At 44.5% G+C, this 25551-nt stretch overlaps 7 protein-coding genes across 9 annotated transcripts; 3 read left to right on the top strand and 4 right to left on the bottom strand.

Annotated features, from left to right (window-relative positions):
- Positions 1-1314: 1314 nt before the first annotated feature.
- Positions 1315-1611, top strand: BDCG_16397 (uncharacterized protein; the record flags this gene model as incomplete). The annotated part of the gene is made up of 1 exon (XM_045425638.1): positions 1315-1611. One exon carries the CDS (start codon positions 1315-1317, stop codon positions 1609-1611), a length of 297 nt encoding a protein of 98 aa, XP_045279682.1.
- Positions 1612-3880: 2269 nt separating this feature from the next.
- On the top strand, positions 3881-4275 carry BDCG_16396 (uncharacterized protein; the record flags this gene model as incomplete). The annotated part of the gene is made up of 2 exons (XM_045425637.1): positions 3881-3913; positions 3967-4275. The coding sequence occupies 2 exons, from the start codon at positions 3881-3883 to the stop codon at positions 4273-4275; spliced, it is 342 nt and encodes a 113-aa protein (XP_045279681.1).
- A 630-nt stretch (positions 4276-4905) lies between these two features.
- Positions 4906-6771, bottom strand: BDCG_01648 (uncharacterized protein). Its single transcript, XM_045417170.1, has 2 exons — positions 5509-6771; positions 4906-5442 (listed from the first exon to the last, which is right to left on the bottom strand). The coding sequence occupies exon 1, from the start codon at positions 6082-6084 to the stop codon at positions 5557-5559; it is 528 nt and encodes a 175-aa protein (XP_045274061.1). The 5' UTR covers positions 6085-6771; the 3' UTR covers positions 4906-5442; positions 5509-5556.
- Positions 6772-8287: 1516 nt separating this feature from the next.
- On the bottom strand, positions 8288-13341 carry BDCG_01647. 2 transcript variants are annotated; one of them, XM_045417168.1, is made up of 3 exons: positions 13132-13341; positions 8585-13074; positions 8288-8532 (listed from the first exon to the last, which is right to left on the bottom strand). In XM_045417168.1, exons 1-2 carry the CDS (start codon positions 13139-13141, stop codon positions 9395-9397), a joined length of 3690 nt encoding a protein of 1229 aa, XP_045274060.1. In that variant the 5' UTR covers positions 13142-13341; the 3' UTR covers positions 8288-8532; positions 8585-9394. The 2 variants fall into 2 exon arrangements, with proteins under 2 accessions (XP_045274060.1, XP_045279680.1); XM_045417169.1 differs by lacking the exon at positions 8288-8532 and having other exon boundaries at positions 8995-13074; positions 13132-13171; positions 13239-13304.
- Positions 13342-13408: 67 nt separating this feature from the next.
- BDCG_01646 lies at positions 13409-20556 on the bottom strand. Of its 2 annotated transcripts, XM_045417167.1 has the most exons (3): positions 20219-20378; positions 19129-20138; positions 13409-19058 (listed from the first exon to the last, which is right to left on the bottom strand). In XM_045417167.1, the coding sequence occupies exon 3, from the start codon at positions 18929-18931 to the stop codon at positions 14240-14242; it is 4692 nt and encodes a 1563-aa protein (XP_045279679.1). In that variant the 5' UTR covers positions 18932-19058; positions 19129-20138; positions 20219-20378; the 3' UTR covers positions 13409-14239. The 2 variants fall into 2 exon arrangements, with proteins under 2 accessions (XP_045279679.1, XP_045274059.1); XM_045417166.1 differs by having other exon boundaries at positions 19129-20556.
- On the top strand, positions 20105-20972 carry BDCG_01645 (uncharacterized protein; the record flags this gene model as incomplete). The annotated part of the gene is made up of 3 exons (XM_045417165.1): positions 20105-20344; positions 20610-20693; positions 20811-20972. 3 exons carry the CDS (start codon positions 20105-20107, stop codon positions 20970-20972), a joined length of 486 nt encoding a protein of 161 aa, XP_045274058.1.
- A 1253-nt stretch (positions 20973-22225) lies between these two features.
- On the bottom strand, positions 22226-24440 carry BDCG_01644 (SAP domain-containing protein). Its single transcript, XM_045417164.1, has one exon. It carries the CDS (start codon positions 24127-24129, stop codon positions 23269-23271), a length of 861 nt encoding a protein of 286 aa, XP_045274057.1. The 5' UTR covers positions 24130-24440; the 3' UTR covers positions 22226-23268.
- Positions 24441-25551: the final 1111 nt, after the last annotated feature.

Below are 25551 nucleotides of genomic sequence, written 5' to 3'. Positions count from 1 at the left end.
TCAGTGCACTCACATAGTGTATTTTAATATAAGAATGCACTGAATCCTGAACTTGACATGAATGAAGACTTTCATCAAGTCTTTGCTGACTACTGAGGCCTCATTATTACAGCTGAGAATTCTGAGCCTAATTACACTCAGTCTGAAGATGCACAGTCACTTCTTTCCCTCAGTCATTCTAATCAGATGAATGTCATTGAACATTTATCTGCAGTTCTCAACTGTGTTCAACATCATCACTGTAGTGAAAAGTACTGCATTCATAAACACTGAGTCACTGACAATCTACATTGCTGATTTCACTTCCTGCATGAATGCTGGACTGACTGTGCTATTCTCAAATCTTTGAATAGTAGATATTACCAGCTGTACTCTCATTGTAATGACTCAATTCTCAATAACTACAACAGATTGATTACAGTTAGCTGGCTAGTAAATACTGACATTGTTCTCTGCACTGACAGCTGTGCTGTCCTTGATTATCTATCTAAGTACATTGTCAAGGCTGAAACAGACACAGAATTCTATCATCAGATTGTTCAATGAGTGATTTCAAGAGTCAGTTCAAGTCACTCACTGCTCTCTACAGTTGTTAAACTTATGAATTGACTCATTGATAAGTGCAATTGATCTGCTCAGAAGATTTGTCATCTTCTTTTAAATCTTTCTTTACAAATAAGTTCTCATGAGTCAATTACAGTTGATTGTCAGCCTGAATCTCAACATTGTCATAGCTATATTCTTGAATCTGATGAATTACAATATGATTCATTCTTTTTGAAAAAATATAAGCAGCAGTCAACTGAATTTGAAGATCTTTCATTTCTTGAATTTCTTTAAATCTTTTCTCACAGTCATCAAATTAAGAGATATTTCCATGCAAAACTCTGAGTATTGATCTACTTTTCTATTTATCAGTTTGAAACTGATTCAGAGAACTATGTTTATGTCAAACTTCTTCTTCATCACTCTTTTTATCAAATTGAAGATCTCAAGATTGTTAATCTCCTCACTCCTTGACCCTCTTTTACAGAGGTCTTTAATTATTGCCATCTTTCTCATAATCACTCAGTTGATGTCTATGATGAAGACATGCTGGAATCAGAACCTGAGTTTGAAGATGATCAGAATGATGAAGAAGAGCTTGATCTCTCTTAAGCATTACTCACCTGTCAAAACTCACAGTGTGATAATGATGACCTCATTGACATCTGAAACTGTAAACAGCTTGGTCATCAGTCCTTAGATTTCAACTATGATTGAAGCTCTCATATTGACACTTATATCAACCTTGACACAGAATTTTAAAATAATATGAAGACTGACTTTCTCACAGACACTACTCTTCATAAACATGACTCATCTAAGACTCTAGACTCTGATCAACACCTTCTTCATAACACTATTCTCTATCATTATACTGAGATTCTTAATGACAGATTCTCAGATCCTTTGCTAATTAATCTAGATAATGAAGATGACACTGATAAAACTTACCTGATTATAATTTTGTCTACAACTCTTCAAAATCTTGCAGAGGCTCAAGATCTCTCAACCTCAATCATTCAAGCTGTGTCAACTGATGTAGCTGCTCACTTCATTAACACTTGAACCTTGCATGTGTTATTTCGGCTTCTTATATACAAGAACATGCCATATGAATTGCTCAACCCTCAAAATCTTCAATCTTTGCAGGCTCTTTTTAAGGATGTTCACTATCTGTTAATTGATGAAAAGTCAATGATTGATTTACAGCAACTCTCATGAATCAATCAGATCTGTTGTTACATATTCTCTCACAAGAATGCTTATTTTGATGATCTCAGTGTCATTCTCAGTGAAGATTTCTATCAGCTCTCATCTGTTTTTCAAACTCTGCTCTATCATAACAGATGTATTGATTATAAAGAAGACATTCAGAGCTGTTAAATCTACTTAGCTTTTAGTAAAATTATTCAACTTACTGTGATTCAATGATAAGTGAGTGAAGATGCCATCAGCTGTCAGTTCTGTGAGACCTTGAAAAATCTTTGTCTTGATCAGTTAACTCTGAATGATTGAGAGTTTCTTTTAAAGTGTGTGCAGGCTCTTATTCCTCATGAAGCCCTGGTCTTTGAGAATGCAATTCACATTTATACAAAGAAGTGCCATGTTCATACCTATAATAATAATGCTATTTGAAGCTGTAAACAATCTGTTATTAATATTCAGGTCATAAATATTGATATAGATACTTCTCAGTTAGATTCTGACAAGGCTGACAATCTTCATCAGAATCTTTCTCTCTTTATTGACTGCTGAATCATGCTTCTACAGAATATTTGAACAGACTGCAGTCTCATTAACAGTGCTCTTAAGACTCTTTATGACATTGTATGAAGTCCAGATGTGAAGAATCCCTGTCAAGATTCTTCATTTACACTGCTAATCAATTTTGACAAATATGACAGCTCTGCTTATTTGAAATGAGAGAATCTTAAACTTGTGCCTATCTTCTGCAGCTGCCATGACTTTTCTCATGTTAATCAAGCCTGCAGCTGCACACAGTTCTCTATTACAGTTGCATATGCTATTACTGTTTATAAATCCCAAGAATTATCACTTGATCAGGCTGTTCTTGATATTTCCAAGACTGAATTCCAGACTGATCTCACATATGTTGTAGTTTCACAGGTTAAAACATATCAAGATCTTCTGTTTGAACAACTCTTTGATTATTCCAGATTTCATCAGCCTGATGATGAAGTAAGCAGAAGCATGCAGATGCATAAGATTGATTATACAAGATATCAAAGTCAACAGATAACTAAGTTATATTTCTTTTCTTTTTATAGGCCTCTGCTAATCTATATTCTATATAGCTTCATCTGCTCTTTATTTCACCTTTTTCACAGTTCACATTTAATCTGCTCATTCACTTGTTCTTCATTGCTGCAAGTTCTTTACTCTCTATTCTATCATTCTCTCTGCCTGTTCTGCTCACAGATTCACTGAATTCAATCATTGAATTTAATGAACCTATTGCAGTCAATTCTATTATAATCACTGAATCTGAGAATGAGCAGTTAGTAATCTACAGAAGATATTGAAACAATTCAGATATTGATCTATACAGCTCAGATTTAATATAATGACATCTTTGACCTGAGAGATTGAGAATCTTCTGAGATCTGTGTTATTGAGACCTATGTTACATTATGTGATAAGAGATATTGAATTCTTGCAGCTGTCAACACATGTATGAGAGAAAGTGAATGAATCTCAGAGTGTTTTCTTTCTCTTTGAAGAATTCATCTTATCTCTCATCTTCTATCTCTGTCAGCTGTTTTTTTTTTTTTTTTTCAGAAATCATATCATTTATCTCTATTAATTCATCAGAAGTTCAAAAAATCATTAATACTGTTATTATGACTGAAAATAACATCTTGAAACATGTTCATTGTAAGTAAGATTCTTAAAATGATGAAAATTGCAATTCTAACAGTCAGCATAGTTCTCAATAACCTTGTTCAGTCTGCTGAGTCATCAGCTATTAATCTCATTCTCAGTTCTGTGTCTGTGCCTGTGTCTGTCTCTGCTATGTCTGTCAGTTCTAGATTATCAAGTTAACTGTTGACTCATTTGATCAAAAGAATGTCTGAGAAGCTGTCAAAGAAGCTACAGACTCTCATCAAATTGTTCTATACTCATGAGTCAGTCTTGCAGAAGAGTTGTCAGATCAATATAAAAATCAATACAAATCATGAAGCTCTTCTTCTATAATTCTGCAGTGCTGTTTTTGCAGTTCTCTGCAGTCACTATATTAGAGAAGAAGACTCTTTTATCATCTGCATCAGTGCTCTGAATCAGTGTCATAGAGCTTGTACTAGTTGTCATTACAATGATACTGAAAGTTACTGCTCTTATTATAGAAGTGAGTCACTTTTCAACATGAAATATATTAATTCTAATACAATTAACTAATAGTTATACATAGTCAATGTCAGTAAGAAGAATGATAAAGTGAAAGAAAAGAAGCAGAAGAATGAAAAGAGAAAGAAAGTCAAGAAGAAGAGTTCATTCAAGAAGTACTCTGCAGCTGAGAATACAGAAGCTAGAGTCTTGAAAAAACAGACAGCAAGTGTTGAGTCAGTTGATAATTGTGATATTGAGATTTTGACTCTTTATATTGAAAATGAGGCTCTGTGCAAGGAGAATGTGACTCTGAAGATCAAATTCAGAACTATTACAAGCCTTCTTCAGGCCACTCAAACTGTCCTTGAGAATGACATATGAGCCGGCGGGGCAGGATGGAATGTTTTTTGTTTTTTTCCTTGCTTAGTTAGCTGATGCTTTTGCACTGAAAAATGAATCTCTATATGTTTTTACAGTTCTATCCCTTCTATTATTATTAATAATAAGCTGTAAAATCAATCTTGCAGGGCCTTCTGTTTTGAGCTTAGCTCCACAACATCTTTGCACACAGAGGCTCGTGTGCATTAAGATATTTTTAATGTATATTTCAGTGGTCTGAGATGGGGAGGGGTGCGGTTGTGAAAGCCGCTGGATTGACCGGGGCAATGAATGGTGTAAGTTATCTGGAATTGCTGGGGCCAGTATTGCACGCCGCGGACTGGTCTGTATATTTTACTATTTGCAAAAAACTGCTATCACGACAGCAAGATAGAGAAAGCACTGTTACTCCGTAGTTGATGGAAGGTTGAAAAATAAATTACATGATGATGGCCTTTGGGCCTTGTAACTTGGATTTTGGAAATATTTTATCATTCCTGGTAACTTAAACGCCTTGTATGGTAAAGTAACTACAGGGTATGTATGGTATGTGGTTGTTTCGATTGTTCACAATCACTGCAACTTCCCCAGATTACACATTCGATACAGGGGGGAGTTTTCCCCTCAAGGTCTGTATAGGGGCTACATGGGCATATGAAGTAGGATACTGATACTGTCTACAATGCTGTAGAAGAAACGTCTGGGTCCCCCCATGTTCTAATTCCTGCAAGCTGGAAATAGTTGATTGATTACGGTAGGGCGTTTGAATCTTGCTTCTTCTGCCAAAGAATAAAAGGGCCGCGAGGTCACAGAAGCTTCCTCATTCCAAACAATTAACTATTTGATTCACAGTCGAAGACGGAATATGGCGTCATTGTGCCGCAATAATACCATTCTCATTATCATTATAGTTGCATTATCCCCGTCCCGCTACTATTACATTCCAAGGAGTGGCTGCAAACCCTACGAAAGCTTATCAAAAAGCTTCAGGCTCACAGTTCTTCCCGCGAAGGCGGCAGAAAGCTTCCCTTAAAGAAATAATAATATCTAGAGAACGCGTTAATATGATCGCCCGGATCTTTATCAGAATAGCAAAATGGGCCTCGCAAATCATCAGCCAAGCGCCTGGCGATCTGCCGCCAGGCACTGTTCACTTTTCTTGACACTCCACTGGGTTTGTCTTAGCCAACGCCTTTTTTTATTTTTTCATCTGCAAGATCTGAAACATAAACCTACCAGCAGCCTTTCTCAACCACGTTTTTTCGGCCCGATCGATTTCTTGTCTCATATTTTTTTTTCGATAGATCCGTCTAAGAAGCTGGCGCGGATCACAGGGCGATCAAAAACCGCCAGATTGTCTCTGATGCAAGTCAGGAACGCGCGCGTGTTTTTTGTATTATTATCTATGTTGGCAGCAGTCACTCTGTTTGCTGTACGACTACTCCGTAGCGACAGAGATATGCATCCGACCCGGTATGGGATTGTCGCTTCCTGGCTTTTCTGACTCTTATCGCCCAGCAGAAGAATGCAAAGCAACGTGTCCCTGCTATCGCTCCAATAATGAGTGCTTCTCAATCCCACGAAGACGTGCCGCTTTCCATAGTAAACGCTAGCCTGTCGGAGCCGAGAAGGAAACAGCAACTGGCCACGACGACGAACGAAACACTGGGAGATCTCGATAAGGCTGAATAACGACAAGGGATCAATCTTTTGGAGCCGCCAGGCCCAAGTCCATGATAAACCCAACCAAACGAACCTCATCTCCATTGGAAATAAGCGGGCAGCGAGACTGTTTAAAGTCACAAAATACATAATTTGTCAGGAGCCAGAAAGTGCATCCCGCATTTTCGTTTGTCAATGTGCTTACAGCGTAGATGTATTTCAGTCGCAACTTTTTGAGTATCGGCCATACATACGGAGTACGGAGTCCTATCTGTTGAACCAACCAAAAACCAAAAAGCAATAAGAAAGAACGAAAGAAAGGCCCAGCATTGCCCAGACTGTCTAACCCCTAACCAGGGCCCGCTGAATCCTGATTACGTTGCCCTCCCTTCCCAAGCCCGTGAAAACCCTGGTTTAGGGGCTTGGCTAGTGCAGCAGATGAGATAGATCCACGCTGGACGCCATCGAAAATTGGGGCAACGGGCATGGTTGTTCGGGTTCTCCAACAGGAGGAGAGGAGGCAGAGGAAAGCTCCCACTGGCCGCCGGCCCAACCAATAACCGTCGAGAAAGAGCTAGCGTTGGTTGCAAGCTTTCCTTCCCTGGGACATCAGAATCAAGGACTCAAAACCAGAGTTTAGGCGGGGAGGAGGGGATATCGGCTTCCAACGCCACGGCAAGAGCATTTGCAATTGCGAGGATGCGGGGGGATGCTTGCTTCATGACCAATTCTCTGGCGCATCACTGGTGAAATATTGAGGCAAGTTTTGGCTTGATAATATAAAAAGAAATCCAGGAATCAAAATCCTGAATCGTCCCGACCCCAGCCGCAGCTGAACATGGGCGGCGCTTGGAATAATATGGTCGTGTCCAAAGGAAGAAAGAAGCAAAATAGACACGGAGACAAAAAGTCACTAGTTCACCTCTCGGGTGGAGAAAAACCGCATCTTCCTTTTTTTAATTTTTGTTTTCTTCCCTTCTCCCCAAAGGTGTTGTTGAATGAAGGGTGGAGCATCGTAAAGGGACAAAAGAATAAGTGCCGGGCCCGCACACCACAACCAGGAGCAGTAGCGGCCAGCAGGGCCACCAAATCAGGGGTCTTGTTGATCGCGCCGGGCTTCCCCCCTTGTGCCCCATCTGTACGGAGTACTCCGTAACATTATGAAACACGCTGTCGATTTTTTAAGGTCTCCGCCCTCTGGCGGCCCCAATGCATCATCACTGCCGCTGAACCTCCATATGATCGCTCGCAACTTCTGCGTCTCGTAAACCACGGCGGAGGATAATACTTTGGGCCCCTGATTATTTTCCACTCCTTTTGCTGACTATCTTTTTACACCAGGATTGTGAGCTTGAAAGAGTTTTAATTTCTTTTATTTTTGTTTTTATTTATTTATTTATTTATTTATTTTTTCAGAAATTCTTCTCCTTGCGCCAAATTGATCGCTCTGGCCAATGACAGAAGACTTAACTACATTCCATCAAATGGGTGCGGTGCCACCTTGCTTTTCCCTTTTGCAGAGGCCCCACCCCTGAGAGAAGTACAGTACTCCGTAGATGCAAAAGAAAGAAAAAGCAAAAAGCAATGGGAAAAGGGAAAGAATTATTAATTATTATTGAAAACGAAGTCACTGACTAACTCCATCTATCTTCTTCCTCCGCATTTTTGAAAGGAATTGATTTTTGTGGTGTATCGTATCCTGAGCAGTAAAATACCATCAAATTTACAAATACATAGTTACCCCTGAAATATTTGATACGGAATGAATTTCCACCGCACCTTTCGAGCAGCTCTTCTTCAGCTTCAGAATGCCTCTGCTACAGTGCGTGCGTGCTGCTATTAATATTTAATAATTAATTGTGCATTTGCTGCTTCTACAGAAATCCCTCCACGCTTTGTCACGTTTTGGGGGGGTCAGGCTACTTCCTCGGCGTTGCTTTACTCCCTAATAACATCCAACAAAATGAAAAAAGAAAGAGAATTCTTCCTGCAATAATCGATTTTGCCAAGAATAAATTTAGAATCGAACACGCAAAATTGCTACTTCGACTGCATTGTTATTATTATATTTTATTGTGGAGTGGAGTGATTAGTTAATAATACTTAAGTATGCTCGCGCACATGCATGGATTGCCTGATGATGTCAGAGCTATCTGGGACACACTCACTCACACCACTCTATCACATACGCAGTAGATGCGAGACACTTGTCTGCCGGGCGCCCCTTTGGCATTATTATTAGGTTGAGATGAGAGGTAGGTTAGGAGGAATCCTGGAAAGAAGTGGGCTACGAGCTATAAAATAGCAACACAGCTCAAGTTTCGGATATCCTTTTTTTAACTTGGTAAATTATTAATCTTCATTTTTCCGCCACTGGATGAGGGTTACGTTACGAGGAATAAATATGACTTCCCATTGGATGAGTATTCTGTTTGGACAAATATCCTGTTCAGCCTAGCGGGATTGGGCTCGCACTTGTGGTGTTCTTCCTACTCTCAATTCTTATATTATTACAACATGGTAGTTAACTATGGAGGAACGGAACAAGTAGGTTAGATAGGAACTGATAGATCGATGGGCTGCCCAGCATGATTTTATCTAGTAGTCTGGTAAATATATATTATGTATTTTCTTGCAGTCTTATACGCACCAGGTATATAGATTATTTATAATTGTCATGAATATGTGTAATCTCCCTCGACTCCTTTTCCCCATCATTTATTAGATCCCTTGTCGGAATAACCTTCGGTTGCTTGCTGTTCCATCACACAAAATCCGGGGAAGTTTGATCTCCGGAAAATTCCTCGGCCCGAAATGTTTAGGGTTTGCAAAGATTGAACACCAAGATAAATTAACACAAAATCGGATGGATGCTGAATATTTCAGACCAATTTGATGTTTCCGATCTTTATTTGTTCCGTAGGACTATACGATCACAGTTTCTTGTTCCCGATTGGAAAAAATCCCGCGTGGAAAAAGTTTGGGCTTTTCTAGGCGCATTTGTTTTAAATTTGCTGATCGTCGGTCGATGAGCTTTGGAATGGTCCGGGGTAAAAAAGGGCAGAATCAAAGATACTGACTGATAAAGATAAAAATCTAAAATTTGCCTTTCTCTAACTACCCAGGTAGGGTAGGTAGTCTTTAATATGCAAAATGTCAGCCCAGCCTTTGAGAGAAAGTTACTGCGTAGCATAAATGAAACAGCTCCATGAATGATATAAAATTTTCCGATTCAAGTATACATGCTTTTCCCAGGTATTATTAAAGGTACAGATAAATAGTAATTTGAAAAGAGAGACGAAGATATAAACGCTGAAACGCAATCGCCAAAAAGGAGGAAAACGGCATAAGAAATGATGATAGGTAAATAACAAGTTAGAAACGAATCAAAGCGAATATAAAATTAAGAAGGCTTGGACATCCAGCAAGGAACGCCTGTTCAGGATAAAACTATCATAAATCACAAAACAATCGCTAATTCATGCCTCGCTAAACCTTCGTCTTCGAGAGTAGGATAATAAGGTACCATGGCATCCGCCCCTTGAACATAGGCATCATTGTAAAGCCTCCAATATGGCTGCCTTACTTTTCTTGCCGGGTGGAACAAGCCTGCCCAAACATAGTTCATCACAATGCCAGTGCCCACGGCCATGCGGATAGCCTCGATAGCCTCGATTATACGATCAATGACGTGAGGGCTTGTCTCGAAAAGGTTAGGATAAAGCAAATTGAGGAGATGGAGCATTGCATCTTCACATCCAAGGCCAACAACGCCAAGAGCAATGTGCTTCACTACGCTGGCTGCTGTTTGTCGATGTACTTGGTCCCGGTCTATCAATGCGTCTTCAAGCAGTGGGGTGACAGCGTAAACGTAGTCTTTTGCCATTTCACCGATGTATTCAAAAAGGAAGGACATAGCTTTGAGTACGCCATTCTGGACGTTCAATTCTGGTACTCGATACTCGTTCATAAGGGCAGGTAGAACTGTGAAAGGGGCACAGGTTTCGGCAACAATACCGATGGCAACAGCTGTACAAACGCGGGATTGACGTTCTTGTACGCGAAGGTTGTTGAGAAGGGTAGCAAGGACGTCCTGGGGGCCGATTGCCTTTGCAATGAAGCCGAATGTGTTATTAGCTGCACGACGAATACCCTTTTTGTGAGCTTTGAGCATATCGAGCAACTCAAAACAAATTCGCATCCATTCTCGGGCATTAACGGATTCCGGCCCTCGATCCGCTATCCGACCAACTAAGTCAATTGTGTTCTCTTGTACTTTCTCGTGGCGATTTCGTAAAATAGGAGTGAGACGGGGTAACAGATCTCGAATAGGTGGCTGCATTTGATTGATACCGACAACGGTGACAATAGACCGTAAGGCTCCAAGAATGGAACCAAGGACTTCTGGATACTCTTCGCCGAGATATTCGTAAAGGACGATACCGAGTTTACCCATGAGGGCATCCTCACCGCACTGTTTCATGACCATAGCAATGCGGGATATAAGATCGGCGGCCTGTTGACGAACTGTTGCGGACTTGTTATTCAAACGCCAGAGAATTGTACTGACAATCTGAGGAAGATACGGCTTGCAACGAGTTCCAAGTGCGTTGACAACGGTACCAAATCCGTTCAAGATCACGATATCCTCTATGCTTTGTTCCTGGAAAGCGAACAGGACGCCATCAATAAGTCGCTCCTCTAGCCTTTCGCCAATATCTGCTGCGCCGAGGGACGCAATGACTTTCTCGACGGTTTCTACTGTCATTTTTCGATATGCTTCGCTCTCATCTTTCAGGTTGTTGACAATCTTTTCTATAATTTCGCTTACTCCAACTTTTTGGCCCAAATCAACGGTTGTTTCGACTACTTGCCGGTAGTTTCTTTTATCGAGTGCCATGCGCCTTACCCAGAAGCATTTGAAGAAATCGGTTAGCACATGTTCCTTTAAATAGGCAGCCGTGACACCATCCGTTCCCGCACACTGAGATACAACTTTCAAAACAACCTTCTTCATCTCTTCATCAGGCGAAGAGAACTCGCGAAGAAGAATTTCCATAATCTGGCTCGTAAAGTAGTTTGCACCCTCCTCATCCATAAGTGGAATAATATAGCCGACAGCCTTGAGGAAGCCTGCAAGCCCCTTGCCTCGCTGCTTTCTTGCTCCTGTCCAAAGGGGCCCAAGGATATCTTGAAAGCTTTCGATACCATATGGGTTTGCAGCTTCAGCAAGAGCAGCAATCGCCAAGCTAGTTACGGTACGAACTTTGGCTTGCTCATCACTGAGATTGTCCCCAATACAGTCCACTAAGCCCTGCAAATGTGGTAAAACTGCACATCCCATCAGGATTGGAATTTGCTGAACAATCTTAACACCGGTATGTCTTGCTTGCCATGATTTTTTACTGCGGCACACCGCCCTTAAAAACGGAAGGAGAGCGGGTATGCCAAGAGCTGATGCAACAACAGCAAAGGCTCGCGCAGTCGTGTTTCGTACGTATTCGTCGACATGATCAATATCAGGACGCATGGTGCTGATCATGTGGGCGAGACCAGCGGCTTTGCTAAGGTTGGAAATGATCTCTCGACCTTCCACACGAGCATAGTAATCCTGGTCAATAAGGAGAGGCTCAATAACAACGAGGATTTTGTGAACATAGGGTCGAACAAGGTCATCAAGTTTGTAAAGTACCCGGTCGATTACTTTAACGAGCAAATGTCGTTCCTGATCCTCCAATGATTTCTCCATGAGCAATGGAAGGATTTGATTGAAAAGAGGTCCTGCACCAAATTGACGGGCGTTATCTGTAAGTTGTCGAAGGGCAGTCTTCCTCATTGGAGGCGTGCCATTCTTGACTTTCAAAAGCAATCTCATGATTTTCCTTTCCTTTAATTCGTCGACCGACATGGTATTCTCATCTGCTCCATCGACGAGCTTGCCGAAATATTGCATATCCTCTGCTTTGAAAAACTGCAAATCTCCAACACCTGGGATATCCGTTGGCAACTGTTTCCCCATCGCCCGAGCATTCTCGGGCTCTTGCATCATGAACCCCCCAAACCCACTGGCGCTTGGAATTGGTGCCGGTGTACTCATCAGCTTCCGAGCGGGAGTCCGAATAGGTGCATACCCAGGTGGGGGTTCGAGAATCTTATAGCCTTCCGATGGAAGCATCAAGTCTAGTTCTTCGTCAGATAAAGGTGCATTTCGGCTAGAAATATCGGTTCCAAATGTTAATGGAGCAACAGGAGCCGCTGTCTGAGAAGGATGCATGGGAGTTGCAAGGCCCTCATTACCAACTGGCGTGGCTGTTACGAGAGATGGTGCTTGATCCCATCTTGATCGGCGTTTAGGCGCCTCTTCTGGTGCACCGGGAACAGGTGTTTGGTCCCATCTAGATCTCTTCGGCTTCGCTTCAACCGGTTTGTCACCTTCCGGTGCAGGTGCCGCTTCGGAGGCCACATCCCATCTTTGCTTTCTTTTCCTCCCAGAAGCTACTGACGCAGTTGAACCCGCTTCCACGTTTTCTTTGTCCGCCTCCTCTAATTTCAACGTCGCTTCATGTTCCAACGATCCATTTTTCTCGCCTTTACCATGTTGTTCTACAATCAACTTTTTCACTCGTTCTTCCTCTTTTTCGAGCTCGCGAAGAGCCATAACTTCGCGATACGTTTGGCCTTCGGTCTCTACACCTGCTTGGGAATTTGAAGCGAAAGGGTCGGCGCGTGTCGGCGTAAGAGGGCCGCGGTTAAATCGTCGCTTCTGGTAGTCAGTCTCACGCTCTGAGATCCTGGCAGATTTCTCACGTCCAAGGAGGATATCCTCTTCCTCGACCCCTTTGCCAGCGGCAAATTCGTTCATTTGCTCCTTGGTCGCCGTATACTGGCCAGTCAGTCGGTGGCCAACGTCCCCATCTGCCATATCCTCATCTTCGTCATCAACGGGGATGGAGGTGTTATATTCCGCATACTTGTCGGTTCCATTGCGATCGTAGAGCGTTGTATCGAAGGATTCAGTCAGGGAAGCCTTGGTCGAAACGTCAGTTCGTTGGCTGGATGGATCGAAAATTTTAGAACCTTTTTTGTTCGAGGCTGCAGCGTTCCGCTCCGCCTGAAGGCGCCTTATGGCCTCGAAGTCGGCTATAAATGAGGTAGTTAGTTCTGTTGCTAAGATATCTGGCGCCCGGGTGTGCGTACCGTCAGACATGATTGCGACTGGAGGGCTGCACAAATACAGCTAAAACAGTCCGTTAGGATGTATCATCGGTAACAGGGTGTGTGATATATAGTGAAGATGGACCTACGGTGATGGTCGCGGTTGTTTCTTTGCAGTGGTCGCTATTGATGCCTCTAGAGAATGATAAGCAAAATTAGGGAAAGCGCGGTTGTTGGTTTTTGCCACAAGGAGATTGGCGGTTTAGATCTTATCACATGACCCCCCAGCTCCATCCAATGACCTCGGGATTATCCTAGGTCGGATCTTCTGTGGTTGACAATAAGTGATTTATTTTATATTTCATGATGGACTCGCATAAATCAAAAGCCTTCTGCTCAAAATTTGACTTCTGGAGTAAAACGTTTGGGATATTAGTATAGCTATTCTTATGTAGGTACGAGCATAATAAATAACAATCTTTCCTCCTATATTCCATGCCATCGATTGCGACATGAGTGACATAATAGTACTTCGTCAAAACGCATAGAGTAGTAAATCGACAACCATATAAAACACGCTAAATCGAACAAAATTCATCAAGAATAATGGTATCACAAGACATCAAGCAATGCAACGCTAACCACCTGTGTAAAACCCAAGAAGACAGATTAAAAAAAATTAAGAAAACGATGATGCAAAACGCTCACAGATACAAGTAAAATAATTACACATAGAATAGAACGTGGCCTGCCGTAGGAATGGAAAAAGAAAAATGGAAAGAGCTTAATGTACAGAACAGCAAAACGAGATTGGCCGCGAGGCCTATTGGGAAATCTTCGTAGTGTCTGGCATTGGCGATTTGGTAGCCCTGTCTCATCTGTTTGAGTCATTTCGTGAAGAGTAAAACGGGGGAATAGATCGTTAAAAATCATTCATCATTCATAATCGTGTTTGAGGTCGTAAAGGTAAATAAAGAGAGGAAGCAGCGTTGCTGATGCTTCTTCGGGGTAGTAAGGATGATCGAAAAGGAAATATTCCGCTCAAAGGGCGTAAAGGAATTTCGCTAGCTTCGTTGTTAGAGAGCACCAAGGAATATGGATGCATTTACCGTTCGTTATGGGTGCCCCTAGGTTCCTTGTTCTTGCATTTTTAAATGCTTGCAGTCCTTCGGGGTTCGCTTGGTTTTTGCGCAAAAGCGATTAGTAACCGGAACCCTGTCCCACGTCTTTGGCACTCCCTCAGAACCCTTCTGTCAGCCCAGATGCTGTAATCCGGGTTTCCGTCAGGTAGTATTGCAGCCTCATAGCAGCGGGTATACCACCAACGAGCGACTTTGGCTACCATTTTAGCAATGGATTCATCATTGGACTCCGAGGGGCTAGAATCTGAGAGAAGGTCACCAAGAGAAACGCTGGGATTGTCTGATGGAGGTCGCTTCGGCTTACTACCTCCTTGAGTGGTCGATGTAGGATTCGGGGAGTACGGGTGTATCGACGTGACTGACCGGTTGGAACTGGATGTATCAGATGAGCTCAAAATAGTGCCTGCAACTGGCACACCAACTATGCATCGATTCAAATTCTCGAACCCTCGCTTTCCAAGCAACCTCTGGATATTGTCGCTTGCGGGTTTGAGACTTATGCTTGGATCTGCCACAAATATACGCTCTTTTAACATACGAACAGCTTTTCGTGTTCGGGTCCCCATATTCACCATGTCTAGGTCCATAACATTCATTTCTAGATATGCGCCTGGCCGCAACACGCGTTTGCACTCTGAAATAGTAGCCCGCAATCCACTCTCGGAGCAAGCAGCCGGGAATCGAATAACTGCTGCGGTGAAGAATCCCCTGGGAAACGGAAATGGGTTTTCCATATTAGCGTGATGGATAGTTCTGTGATTAGAAGGGGGCTGCCAGGCCGCGGGGTTCCTGGAAATTGTGGAAGGTCCTGAGAACCCAAGACTGTACACAGTTGCAGTAGGATAAGTCAATGCACAGTAAAACGACCAATCATCGTTTCCTAAGCCGTCAATAACAAGAACTCGACCCTGATCTTGGTCTTTGAGGTGATTGTGTGCAGGGCTGAAAAGTACTCGCCCAAACGATAACCACCGGCTGGTCATGAGGGAGCTAGAGCGAAGGTTTATTTGCTCCACAGCGCCATTGCGATCTCGCTCTGCTCTATCTAGGAGGATGGTATTTCTGCGACGATCTGCTTCACTTTTCTTAGGCGTAGGAAGCGAAGATTCTCTAATTATGTCCGATTCTGAATCTAATCGCCGGACGGATAATGTACCATCTTGATTCATCAGCTCTGCGCTGTTCGTATTGCCGTTGCCACCATACATGCCGTTGAACGGCATTGGAGGAGACTGGGACATGGAAGAGTGTAGAGCAGAAAGTATCATAGACCTGCGTAGGCGCACTGTGCTTCCACTTGATCTTGCCGAAGACATCGATCGATGCAAGGACGGGTTTTCCGAAGGGATGGGAGCAAGACGGTCCCCATTTCTCGTTTCACTTATCTCCACTTGCAAAGTCCTGCTGGCACGAGTGGCCATTTCAAAAGACTGCTGGGAAGAGTTTGACCTTCTCTTTTTGGGAGCCGCTTTCGGTGATAGCACCGTGTCAATGAAATCATCGTATTCATTCCAGATCTCGTCTTCGCTGAGTTTTGAACCCGGATGTGGTGCAACAGCAGTCACAGTAGTCAAGCTCTTGCAACCCTCAGAGCTACTAGAGCCAGAGGCTATGGATTTCCGTGGAAAAGTCAAGAATTCGCGATCCTTCTGTGCATATGATGCATTGTTTCCTGGTATGATATGAACGGAAGGGTCCGAAATTGCACACTCCGGATAGAACGCATGACTGGGGAGAGCCTCCACTTGAGACCCCACGGGGGGTCGACCGGGATTATAAAATTGAACAGGCTGAGAGTCGGCCGTAGCCAAGAAGGAAGGCATATCAGCTCTGCTGAAGGGGCGGGAAAATGAAGGGATAGGTTGGTTTTTCTGCGTGTCTCGGCTCGAAATTACTAGAGGAATTCTTCCCACTGATGCAAGTCGGTTAGGCCGTCGTTCTTCCCGAACATCCCCTTTCGGTTGAACACCGTTTGTTTCTTTCTCATCAAAGATATCTTTGTTGAAAAATACCTTTGGTGACGAAGGAAGCTTTTCGAAGGCATATCCTCCTAAAAGTGGAGGAGATGGCAGCAGAACGGAGTGACCGTGTTCTCTTTTCAAGCCAAGCCCGAGGGGAACTTCTTCGGTCTCGTCGACCTCTTCCTCGGTGGCTGGTGATTCCTCAAGCCCTTGGAAAATATCTCTGAGTGACTCCGGATCTAGGTGCTCATTTTCGAGGAGCGCATAGTGAGCCACTTGCCTGGCAGAAGGAAGCTTAGATATGGCAACTGACACTTCGACAGAAGGACTTGGTTCAGGAAGTGATCCCTTTCGTGGGTTTTGGTGGCTCCTTTGAAAAAAATTCCACTTCCCTTTCCTCTCGGGCTTCTTGTTATCCTTTTTATCGTGACCACGTTCGTTCACAGTAATAGATACGCTGGACTGAGAAAACGATGTTTGGCTTGTGTTACAACTGTCAATGGATGGGCGGGATTTGGGAACATCGGTATGGATGGATAGTGGTACAGGCGTTTGTTCTTGGGACTCGAAGAGCTGTGACCTCCGGAAAGACCGACGGTTGGCAAGGCGTTGGTTTTCTTCATTTCGTTGTATTTTGTATAGTAAAGAGTCAAAAGTTTCGGCTGGCTGCGAAGTGAGTGAAACTAATGACTCCGCAGACGCCCCAACGGCTTTCGAATATTGTGGACCAGGACAAGAAGTTGCCGTCGACGTGGCGCTCACGCCACTCGCGCTCTGCTCGCTCTGTATTCGACTGAGATCTGCTCCAATGATCCCCTGTCCACTAATGACAACTGGTTCCAGGCGATCCAATAGGAAATCATCCATTTCCGATTCTGTCTGGCTAGCAGTGCTGCCCTTCCTCGATGGACGAGTTGCGCTCGCGGACCTTGCTCTTCCATTGACGCTATTTATGCTGGATCTTCGCCCCCGCTGGGCATACCTTCCATAACCTTCGTGGCCAGTTCCTGCAGCAGGGCCACGTCGGTTCGACTTATCTTTCGAGTCCGAACCAACTATATCTGTATCTGATTTTCCTTTTCTTGAGAATATCCCAAACCGCCTTGTCCTGCCACTTGCTGAAGGTTCTTTAGCTTGCTTAGGGTCTTTTGATAAAACCGTGTTCGCACGGGACAGGGAGTCCTTTGAACCCGTCCCAATTTTGGAGCTCTGGTTACCAGTGAGATATGGGGAGGCATATCGATTAGGAACCCGGATAGAACCTTTAGACTGGAACGATTCCGTCGAAGAATTGATATTATGAACTCTATGAATCCTGTCATGAGTAGAGTCGCTGGAAGCCTGACGTTTATGCCCAGAGTGCTTTAGGGTTGCCATATTACTCTGAATTACCGGAGATGGTTTCAGTTCCAGGTCACTTGTACCAGCACGGCTGGGTCTAGGTGGCCGGAAAGTCGAGGTTGGAGCTGGCAGCCGAGAAGAATTTTCGGTTTTGCTCTGATCTGGTTTGATAACTTGCTTCTCTTCCCGTATCTCCAAGTCCTCATTTGGCATTTGCTTGGAATCGCTCATCGTCGTCTTCGGAGATTTGAATTTAGTGGATGATTTTCGAGGCGGGGGCCTGCGAGGAGGTTCTAAGGGTATTGTTCCCCTATCACCATACTTCCGTTCGACTTTGTCAGTCTTGCCTGCCGTTATAGGAGGATGAGTCTGAGCTTTACGGGGTGTTCTTGGATAAAATGAAGGTCCATCTTTGTTGGCAGTGGTGGGAATAGTGGAGGGAACAGGAGCAGTAGATTGCCCAGGGAGTGGACTTCTCGATAGACCGGGGCTAGGTTGCCTTAAACGTGACCCGATCTTTGTTAGTTGAGTGATTCCTGGCGAATACGAAGACATGGAGGTTGGAGTGGACGTCCTGCTACTCCATGGCCCAGGCGATTCAGAATATCTCGTGGAGGGGCTGCTGGTGGATGTGAAATTAGGAGTTGGAGGGGGGAAGGCCGTTGTATTTATTGTATTTGCTAGTCCGGTCAATTCCTCTGGGATATCCTTCGGGATGCGAGGAATTTCTCCAGCTCTAGTACGCTGTTGAGCCGTTGATTGTAGAGGCTGGACTTGATCCTGTGTTCGGCTCCTCGAACCCTCATCGGGCCTGTCTGCTGAAAGGGGCTCCAAGCTTAATGGGTTGCTCTCACCCTCCATCTTCGACAAGGAAGTATTAGAACCAAAAAAGCCAAACTTTGACGTATCGGATGCCGCCCTATTGCGCTCAGCATATTGCTCTATCGACGGAGCTTTCCTCCGCAGCACATTACGGGATCGGCCCTCTGCTGAAGATAGTTTCCCGAGCCTATCAGCAATTGCATGATCTGGCTTTAATTGAGATTGAGCAGGGGGAGGCATCTTGCCCATCGATGGTATTAAGCTAGGTGCCAGGGAGGAACCAACTTTCGAGGGTTGCGGAATCCTCAAGGGCTGCCCGTTGGATTTTGATGGGATTTTGGTATTCTGAGGAGTCGGGATTCTTCCTCGAAAAGAGCTCTCATTATCTGAGACTAACGAGCCTCTTCTATTTCTGGAAGGTAAAAAAGTTCGCTGGGCTTGAGATCTAGTTGTCGTTAAACTAGACTGGCTTATGTTCGGTACACCGGGAATTCTAGATAGGTGGACATCTTGAGATGGCTCCGTTAAGTCCTCCTGTTTTAACATCCGCCCCCGATCAAATCTGTGAGAGGGCATGGTGCGACCTGAGCTCGAAATACCTGGCCCAGGTTGAAGAACCAGCTTTCCAAAACTTTACTATGAATAGCAAGCCGCAGACTCATAACAGATGGGCACTAGGAGCTGCATGGGAATGACGCCGTATCTGTATCAAGATCAACAACGAGGTTCGGTGGCTTCAAGGGGTTGAGTATAACCATGCTATGGGAACTCACAGTCAGGGCCAGACTTTCCCATTCCTTCCTGCTTTGCTCTATGACAAACAACCATAGAATAACACTAAATATCTTTCACAGTGACCCGCACCATACATAGACTCTGCAGCGTGTGCTTTAAGGTACAGTACAATTGAACTGTAGAAGATTTATCATGGGTTGTAAATCCCCGTACGAAAACAAGGTAAAGAAAAAAGAGGAAAGCGTCAACGCCAACGTCAGGAGAAAAGATATGTGAGAGCCTCTCTTATAATGTAGATATTTCAACAGCCGTCAGAAAGATTGAGGCACAGGATGTTCACATCATCGGGCGTCTAGGCACTTGGTATACACATATACTGCATGTATGCAACTTCGCCACACACGGCGGGCCCGTTTAGGCCTTAATGCAGTGAGTTGTGGCTAAGGAAAGTGGCAGGGCCCAAGAGAACCGGTAAGGCGAACGACTAGACAACGGCCACGTCAATGAGTGCCATCATTATGCAGAGTGAGTTCCTGATCGACGGCTAGGCCAATGTGGTTGACCAAAATTTCGAGAATCGTGAAGCTTTCTCCTGGGAAGCAAACAGGGGCAAAAAAAATGTAGAAAAATGTAAAATGAATAGCCCTGAGGTGCCCATCGGCCTCTCTTTAAGGTCCAAGGAGGGGTCATTGTGCCCTTAGGTCCTGGGTAACGGGTTGGACAGGGGTGCAGAGGGCCGGCGCCTGTGAAGCCCAGCAATGGAGTCTCACCCTCCGGGGGAGTGACTGGCAAGACTCTAGTTGGTGAGCTCGAGATCCAGCAATGAGGCGAAAGGAGAGTTTCGGATAACGGTGCGGTACGGAGCGCGGCTGCTGGGGTTTCCCGCTAAAAACCAGACTTTGCTTAAGGCCGGGCTTATTGGCAGTGGCGAGTCACGAGGCACCGCTACAAATAGGTTGAGCGAGTGTCTGTAGATGGCAAGGAAGCTGGACTTCGGGAATCCAGCGCCCTGATATGCTCGCGTTGGTGCCGCAGTGGGTACCAGTCGCTATGCTGGAGACGTTAGCGGATCTGTGGGCTGCGAACAAGAACAAGACCTGGTGGCTCTCAGCACGGATCCCTTCTCACATCTCGTTAGCTGCGACATATTTTCTTCCTTCGAATAAAGAGCCTGTTCAATCACGCTACAAAAAGGAGCATGCCGCAGTCGGGCCTTTGAATGGCGTCAGCCAGTCATTTGGCAGCTTGCAACAGGTAAGAGACATCGGCTGTACCGCTGCAAGCGACTGACTCAGGGCTTCGAGGATCATGTGGTTACCAGCGGGCAATAATATCAGGCTCCCAGAACTCGCGAATACCCCCCACCTGCAAATCTCTCAACCAGCATCAACACCTCCGGTTTGTGTACTCCTCCCAACTTTGGTCATTCATACTTCTTGTCTGAAGTCACGGTTCCAAGGTACCTCCTACCTGTACAAGGAGTCAAAATACCCCTTCATAGGTAGTCTCGTGCTACTAGTATTACTTCGCAGTGCGCCGCCCCAGACTACACTTGCATGATCAAGGAATCCTATCACGTTTCAAAGCAGAACAGGAGAACTCCGTGAGCTCCTCCCCTTGACATCTATTAGACTAGTTACCAGACGTGCCGTGCCGTCATCAACCAGTCTTTCACGACGATCTGCTAATTGTTCTTGGAGCTTTTCTACATGCCAATCAGCTTCACGAAAATCCAAAACCACTCAATCATTACCCAAAGCTTGTTAAAGACTTCATTGGCTTCATTCAAGGGCCCATCGATAATACACCCCTCCGAATTGCTATCGATAAGAGGAAGATGGACTTGTCATCTAAACTTGTCCCTTTCCCAACCGGGGTTTAGTTATGCAATATCCATTGACAATAATAATATCCTCTTGAAAGTGATAAATGAAAACATATTTTTGTGATTTATCCGCGCAACTGTGCAGGAGACCAGTCGAATCTTCTGGGGGCCACAAGCTCTTCGGGGCGCGAGGGCATGGATGTCAAAGTTGGCGAGCGTTTTTATTCGCTTTGCCAGGGCCAATTGCATCCCGAATCAGCCAAACGGCTCCGTGATTCGCAGGCAGGGTTATCCAGGCTAAGAGTTAGCGAGGCACGCGAATGCAACTCTGGCTCGGGCACTCTCAGAGTCTCGCAACACAGCGTTCTACCTCAAATCCTAACTGTCCCCGGAATTCAAGAATAATAACCCTCTGTGATGCTCGGCCTTCATGGACGCCGATCCTCATTCTCAATGTGGCCTCTGCGGAGTTTATTTGGTAGCAGAGAAGCATGATAGGATTTAAACACACATTGTCAATCAGCCTTTGATCTCTGAGTTTTTGATCATTGCCTAGGACAAGATTTTCATGCTGTGATCTCTATGTCGTGCAGCGAGGCGCAGACTCTAATCCTAAAAGACAAAAATAACACTATATTTTCGGGTTTAAAAGACTTTGCTATCTGCCAGAGGAAATCAAGAAATGACGCAGAGGCACGTTTCTTCGTGATAGGCGCATATATCACGCCGGCTCACAAGGGCATTTGTTTGCAGGGGATTTAACGTGGGGTATGGAAGTTGACCGGTAGGCTGAGGGATCCAGAGGGAAAATATCAAAAATGAAAATTACAAAGAAAAAAGAAAAAATGTAGTTATATGCCGCCATCTTAAAAAACTAGGAGATTTTTCTACTCTGAGCCTATCATACCGCTCGAATCATGGTCTTCCACTTCTTCATCAAACTCATCCCAATCTGCATGTCTGTGCTCTGTATCTCCCGACCTCGTTTCCCTATCAGAAGAAGCTGAGGGGTTCTGTTCGCTTAGTGGTTAATCTAAGGCGGAGAAATATCAAATTCTCTAGATCAACTCGTCTTGCTATGTATCAGGCGAAAATCATTCTATTTGCTGCCATCCTCACAGTGTTTGAAAGGCTTTCCCAGCTTAGCATCCCAAAGTCAAATACGGAGTACACTATGGCGATGAACGAGCCGAAACGCACAGTCGCTAATAATCCTGCAGGGGGGCAACCTCGGGGGTCAATCAACGCTGTCCGCAGCTCCTGTTTTCGACATGCAGAGTACAGAGTAAATGCACGATTCAGCTGTGCTGGGACGGCAAGCCCCCGTGATTTTCTCTATTATTCTTCCTATCACGATTCCACAGCAAACCACGCTAAGAATTAATCCCCTCGAGTCACTAATCCAAACTCGTCCGCTGGGCGCGTATGCTGGGTCGATCCACACGCTTGACAGAGTAACTAAATATTGGTGAGAATCCACTGGTTAAAAAGAACCAACTTCATGCTGTCTAATTATTAAGGTCTTACGAAGTCCATAACGCCAGATCCATAGGCTGATTTGTATTTTTATCTCCCACACAAGGGCTACAAGGCTGACTTCCTTCCATGTTACTCCGTACGGACTATTAGTTTTAGTAGATATTTTAATCGAGAGCTCTTGACTCTAAACCCTTTTTTCCACAACACACAAACTAATAATAGAAAGCCTGCATGACAGGAACAGAGATTAAGTGAGATGCTAACTGAGTCTGTGACTGTCAATCATTGTGTTTTTCAAGGGACGCTTTTGATTAAGAGTAAATTAAGCCCTCTAGTTATAAGTATGTCATGTATGTGATAAAAACTTTCAAGACAGAACAATCGTATCCTCCATTGATATTATGGGGCCTGTGCAAGAATGTAACATATGTTTCCTTTCTAAGTATTGGTGAACATACCTAGGTACATACATAGGCTATAGAGTGCCTAGCTTTCCTTTTGTCAGGTTTCCCAACTGGCTTCTGTCAATAGTCTAGCAACAAGCACAATTAAGCCTGGCCAGATAGCATATGTATTTAACAGCACAAATCACTGCCAGGGACAGGAACAAAGAAATATAAATGAAAATAAGGCAGGGTACAACAGAGAAAATATATATTCCTCTTTGACTTACAATGCAACAATTAACAACAAAGTAATAGCAGAGGAAATCCCAGGCCAGCAAACTCCCAAGTCACTGATCACAAAAGATACAACAAATCAGAAAAAGTTAGACAACTGAATCTGAAAAAGGAAAATAACCCGTGAACGATAGAAACACATATTCGAGAAAAGAAGACCGAGAAAGCCGATTTAGAAGCCTGTCACCTATACCCTAACCGAATCGGTTTTTCCTCCTTTCCAACGCGATACGATCTTGCTCGCTCCAGGAATTGCCGTTTCCACCATTGCTTTGTCGGGGAGCAGGTCCTCGACGTCCCCCCGCTCTCCCCATGTGACTCCTGCCCCGTCTGAAGTCGCGGCGCTTCCCACCACGGCCACTTCCACCTTCATCACCACGCTCCCGCTTCCTTGAGCGCTCCGGCAGGGCCTCATCCAAACCCTTGACAATCGATGCGTCTTCCGTAACTGTCCCAAATCGTTTCGCCCTTTCAACAGCTTTCTTCGCTTGCTCCAGTGCAGTTGATGAATCCTCCACTATCCCGAACTTCTCTGCACGAGCTTTCCTTTTGGCAAGTTCAATTTCCAGATCGGTGGCTGATAGCCCTATGCTGTAATCGACTGCTGGTTTCTCTCTTGCTTGCACCTCGGTGCCGTTAACTTGCACCGCGACAGCAGCTTTATCTCCGCCAGCTGCCGCGCTGGCAGTCTCCGCCTTGTCTTCGCTTCTCACAACTTTGAGATCGTGAGTTGTGGATGGATCAATATCGACCTTCTGGTTTGGTACCGCAGTGGGATTGGGAACCTGGTTTATTGGAGCTGCAGTTGCCGTGCTGGCGTCCGGTTTCGCAGGTACGACAGGTTCAGCAAGCGCCGCATCGTCATCCCAATCGATTACATCCTCAATCGCAGTTGGTTTCACGGGCGCAGCGGCGGCCGCTCTTTCGGCGTCTGCTTTATCTGCTTCCTGGAGTCGAGCGATGAGGTCTGCCTTCTTCCCGGTGTGGGGCAGAGAACGAGATTTGAGGATCTCAATGAGCTCCGCGTTTGTCTTTTTGGCGTACTCTGCTGGCATTGTGAAGGATGTGGAAGGTCAGGTAATGGGAGGTGGTTTAGAGACGGCCGAGTAATAGCTCAGGATGCTTGGAGGTCGAGATTTCGCTCCAGAAAAGAGCAGATTTCCGTAGCGAGTTAGGATCAAGAAAGGTGAAAATTCAACAGCTGTGGAATCGCATGGTGTGATACGTTTGTAAACAAAAAGCAGATACGTTAAGTCCAGATAGATGGGAAACGCTGCTTTGAAACCGATGGCGATCAATAAAATTGTCGCAGTTGGCCTGGAAAATCTCCTGAGTTCTATCGCGTCACGGTTTAGCCGCGCCTAACCCGAAATGGGAGTGGCTGGTGCAACGTAGTCACGTGAAACATGAACAATTTGTTGCTTCCGCCTAATTTGCGGAGCGAAGCGAAGCAAATATATGATGAAAACCCTGGTCATTAAAAGTGGAGAATTTCCTTTTTGGGGTTCTTGGCGCGAATACAGCTCACTGATTGGTGTAGAATTAAGTGAAGCGCAATCCCGTGACATTGTACTATGATACTACTATCATATCATCTACCTACTCTGTACAGATTCTTGAATAGATAATACATCTGATCAACCATCTCTCATAGATTCTGTAACGTGGCGGAACCGAAGCGGTGGCTAGTCGGCGGCGACATGTAGGGGTAGTTGTTTGGGAAGCTGTATGGGTGGGCTTGACTATCTTGCTTGAATAGCGAGCTCGTAGGCTACAGGGTTATTGCGAGGATATCACAGATATGGTACTTAGTATACTAAGAAGATTGTATGAGGCACGCAGTAACTCTTGTGTATATTCCAGTAGCAGCAAAACGAATCGCTGGCTTCTTTGATGGGGAGCCAGCATCTAGCTATTCTATATAGACAATGGGCGGATACCCTCCTCCCATTCCATGAGTGAGAATAGCTGGAGCGATACCTCAGCGGCGCCTCATTGCCAAGGAAGAGTAATCTGCTGACCTTGTATAGAAGTGGGGTTCTCATATCCATCAATCGGATCTTCCTATGATACATCCGCATGATGTCATAGGGTGGTTGGAAACCGGTTCAGACGGCCTGCGGGATGGATGGAATCATCCACATGGAAGTGATGGGCTGTGTGGAACTGCAATGAGGCCTTGGCGCGGCTGGGAGTGTGACAATGCCCTCCCCTTTAAGGGCATAGTCTCTATGCTCTCAAGATTACTGAATTAGGAATTATCTTTGTTGTATAGTAATGATTGCTAACTGATTAACAGTGTGTGTGCTGTATGTGATATAAAGAAATAGATGAGTTTTTCTACTGACTGTGTAGATCTTTCTTTTCTCATCTTTGTTCAAATCAAACATGTGATAAGTAAGTTCCTTATATATTAATTTAAAAGATGAAAAATGTAATTAATAAGTGACTTACAGATCTTTCAACATCTTTCATTC

Source organism: Blastomyces dermatitidis, assembly GCF_000003525.1.
Source record: "Blastomyces dermatitidis ER-3 genomic scaffold supercont1.2, whole genome shotgun sequence".
Lineage (NCBI taxonomy): Eukaryota > Fungi > Ascomycota > Eurotiomycetes > Onygenales > Ajellomycetaceae > Blastomyces > Blastomyces dermatitidis.
Note: the sequence above shows the minus strand (reverse complement) of the source record. Positions and strands in the feature narration are given on the sequence as shown.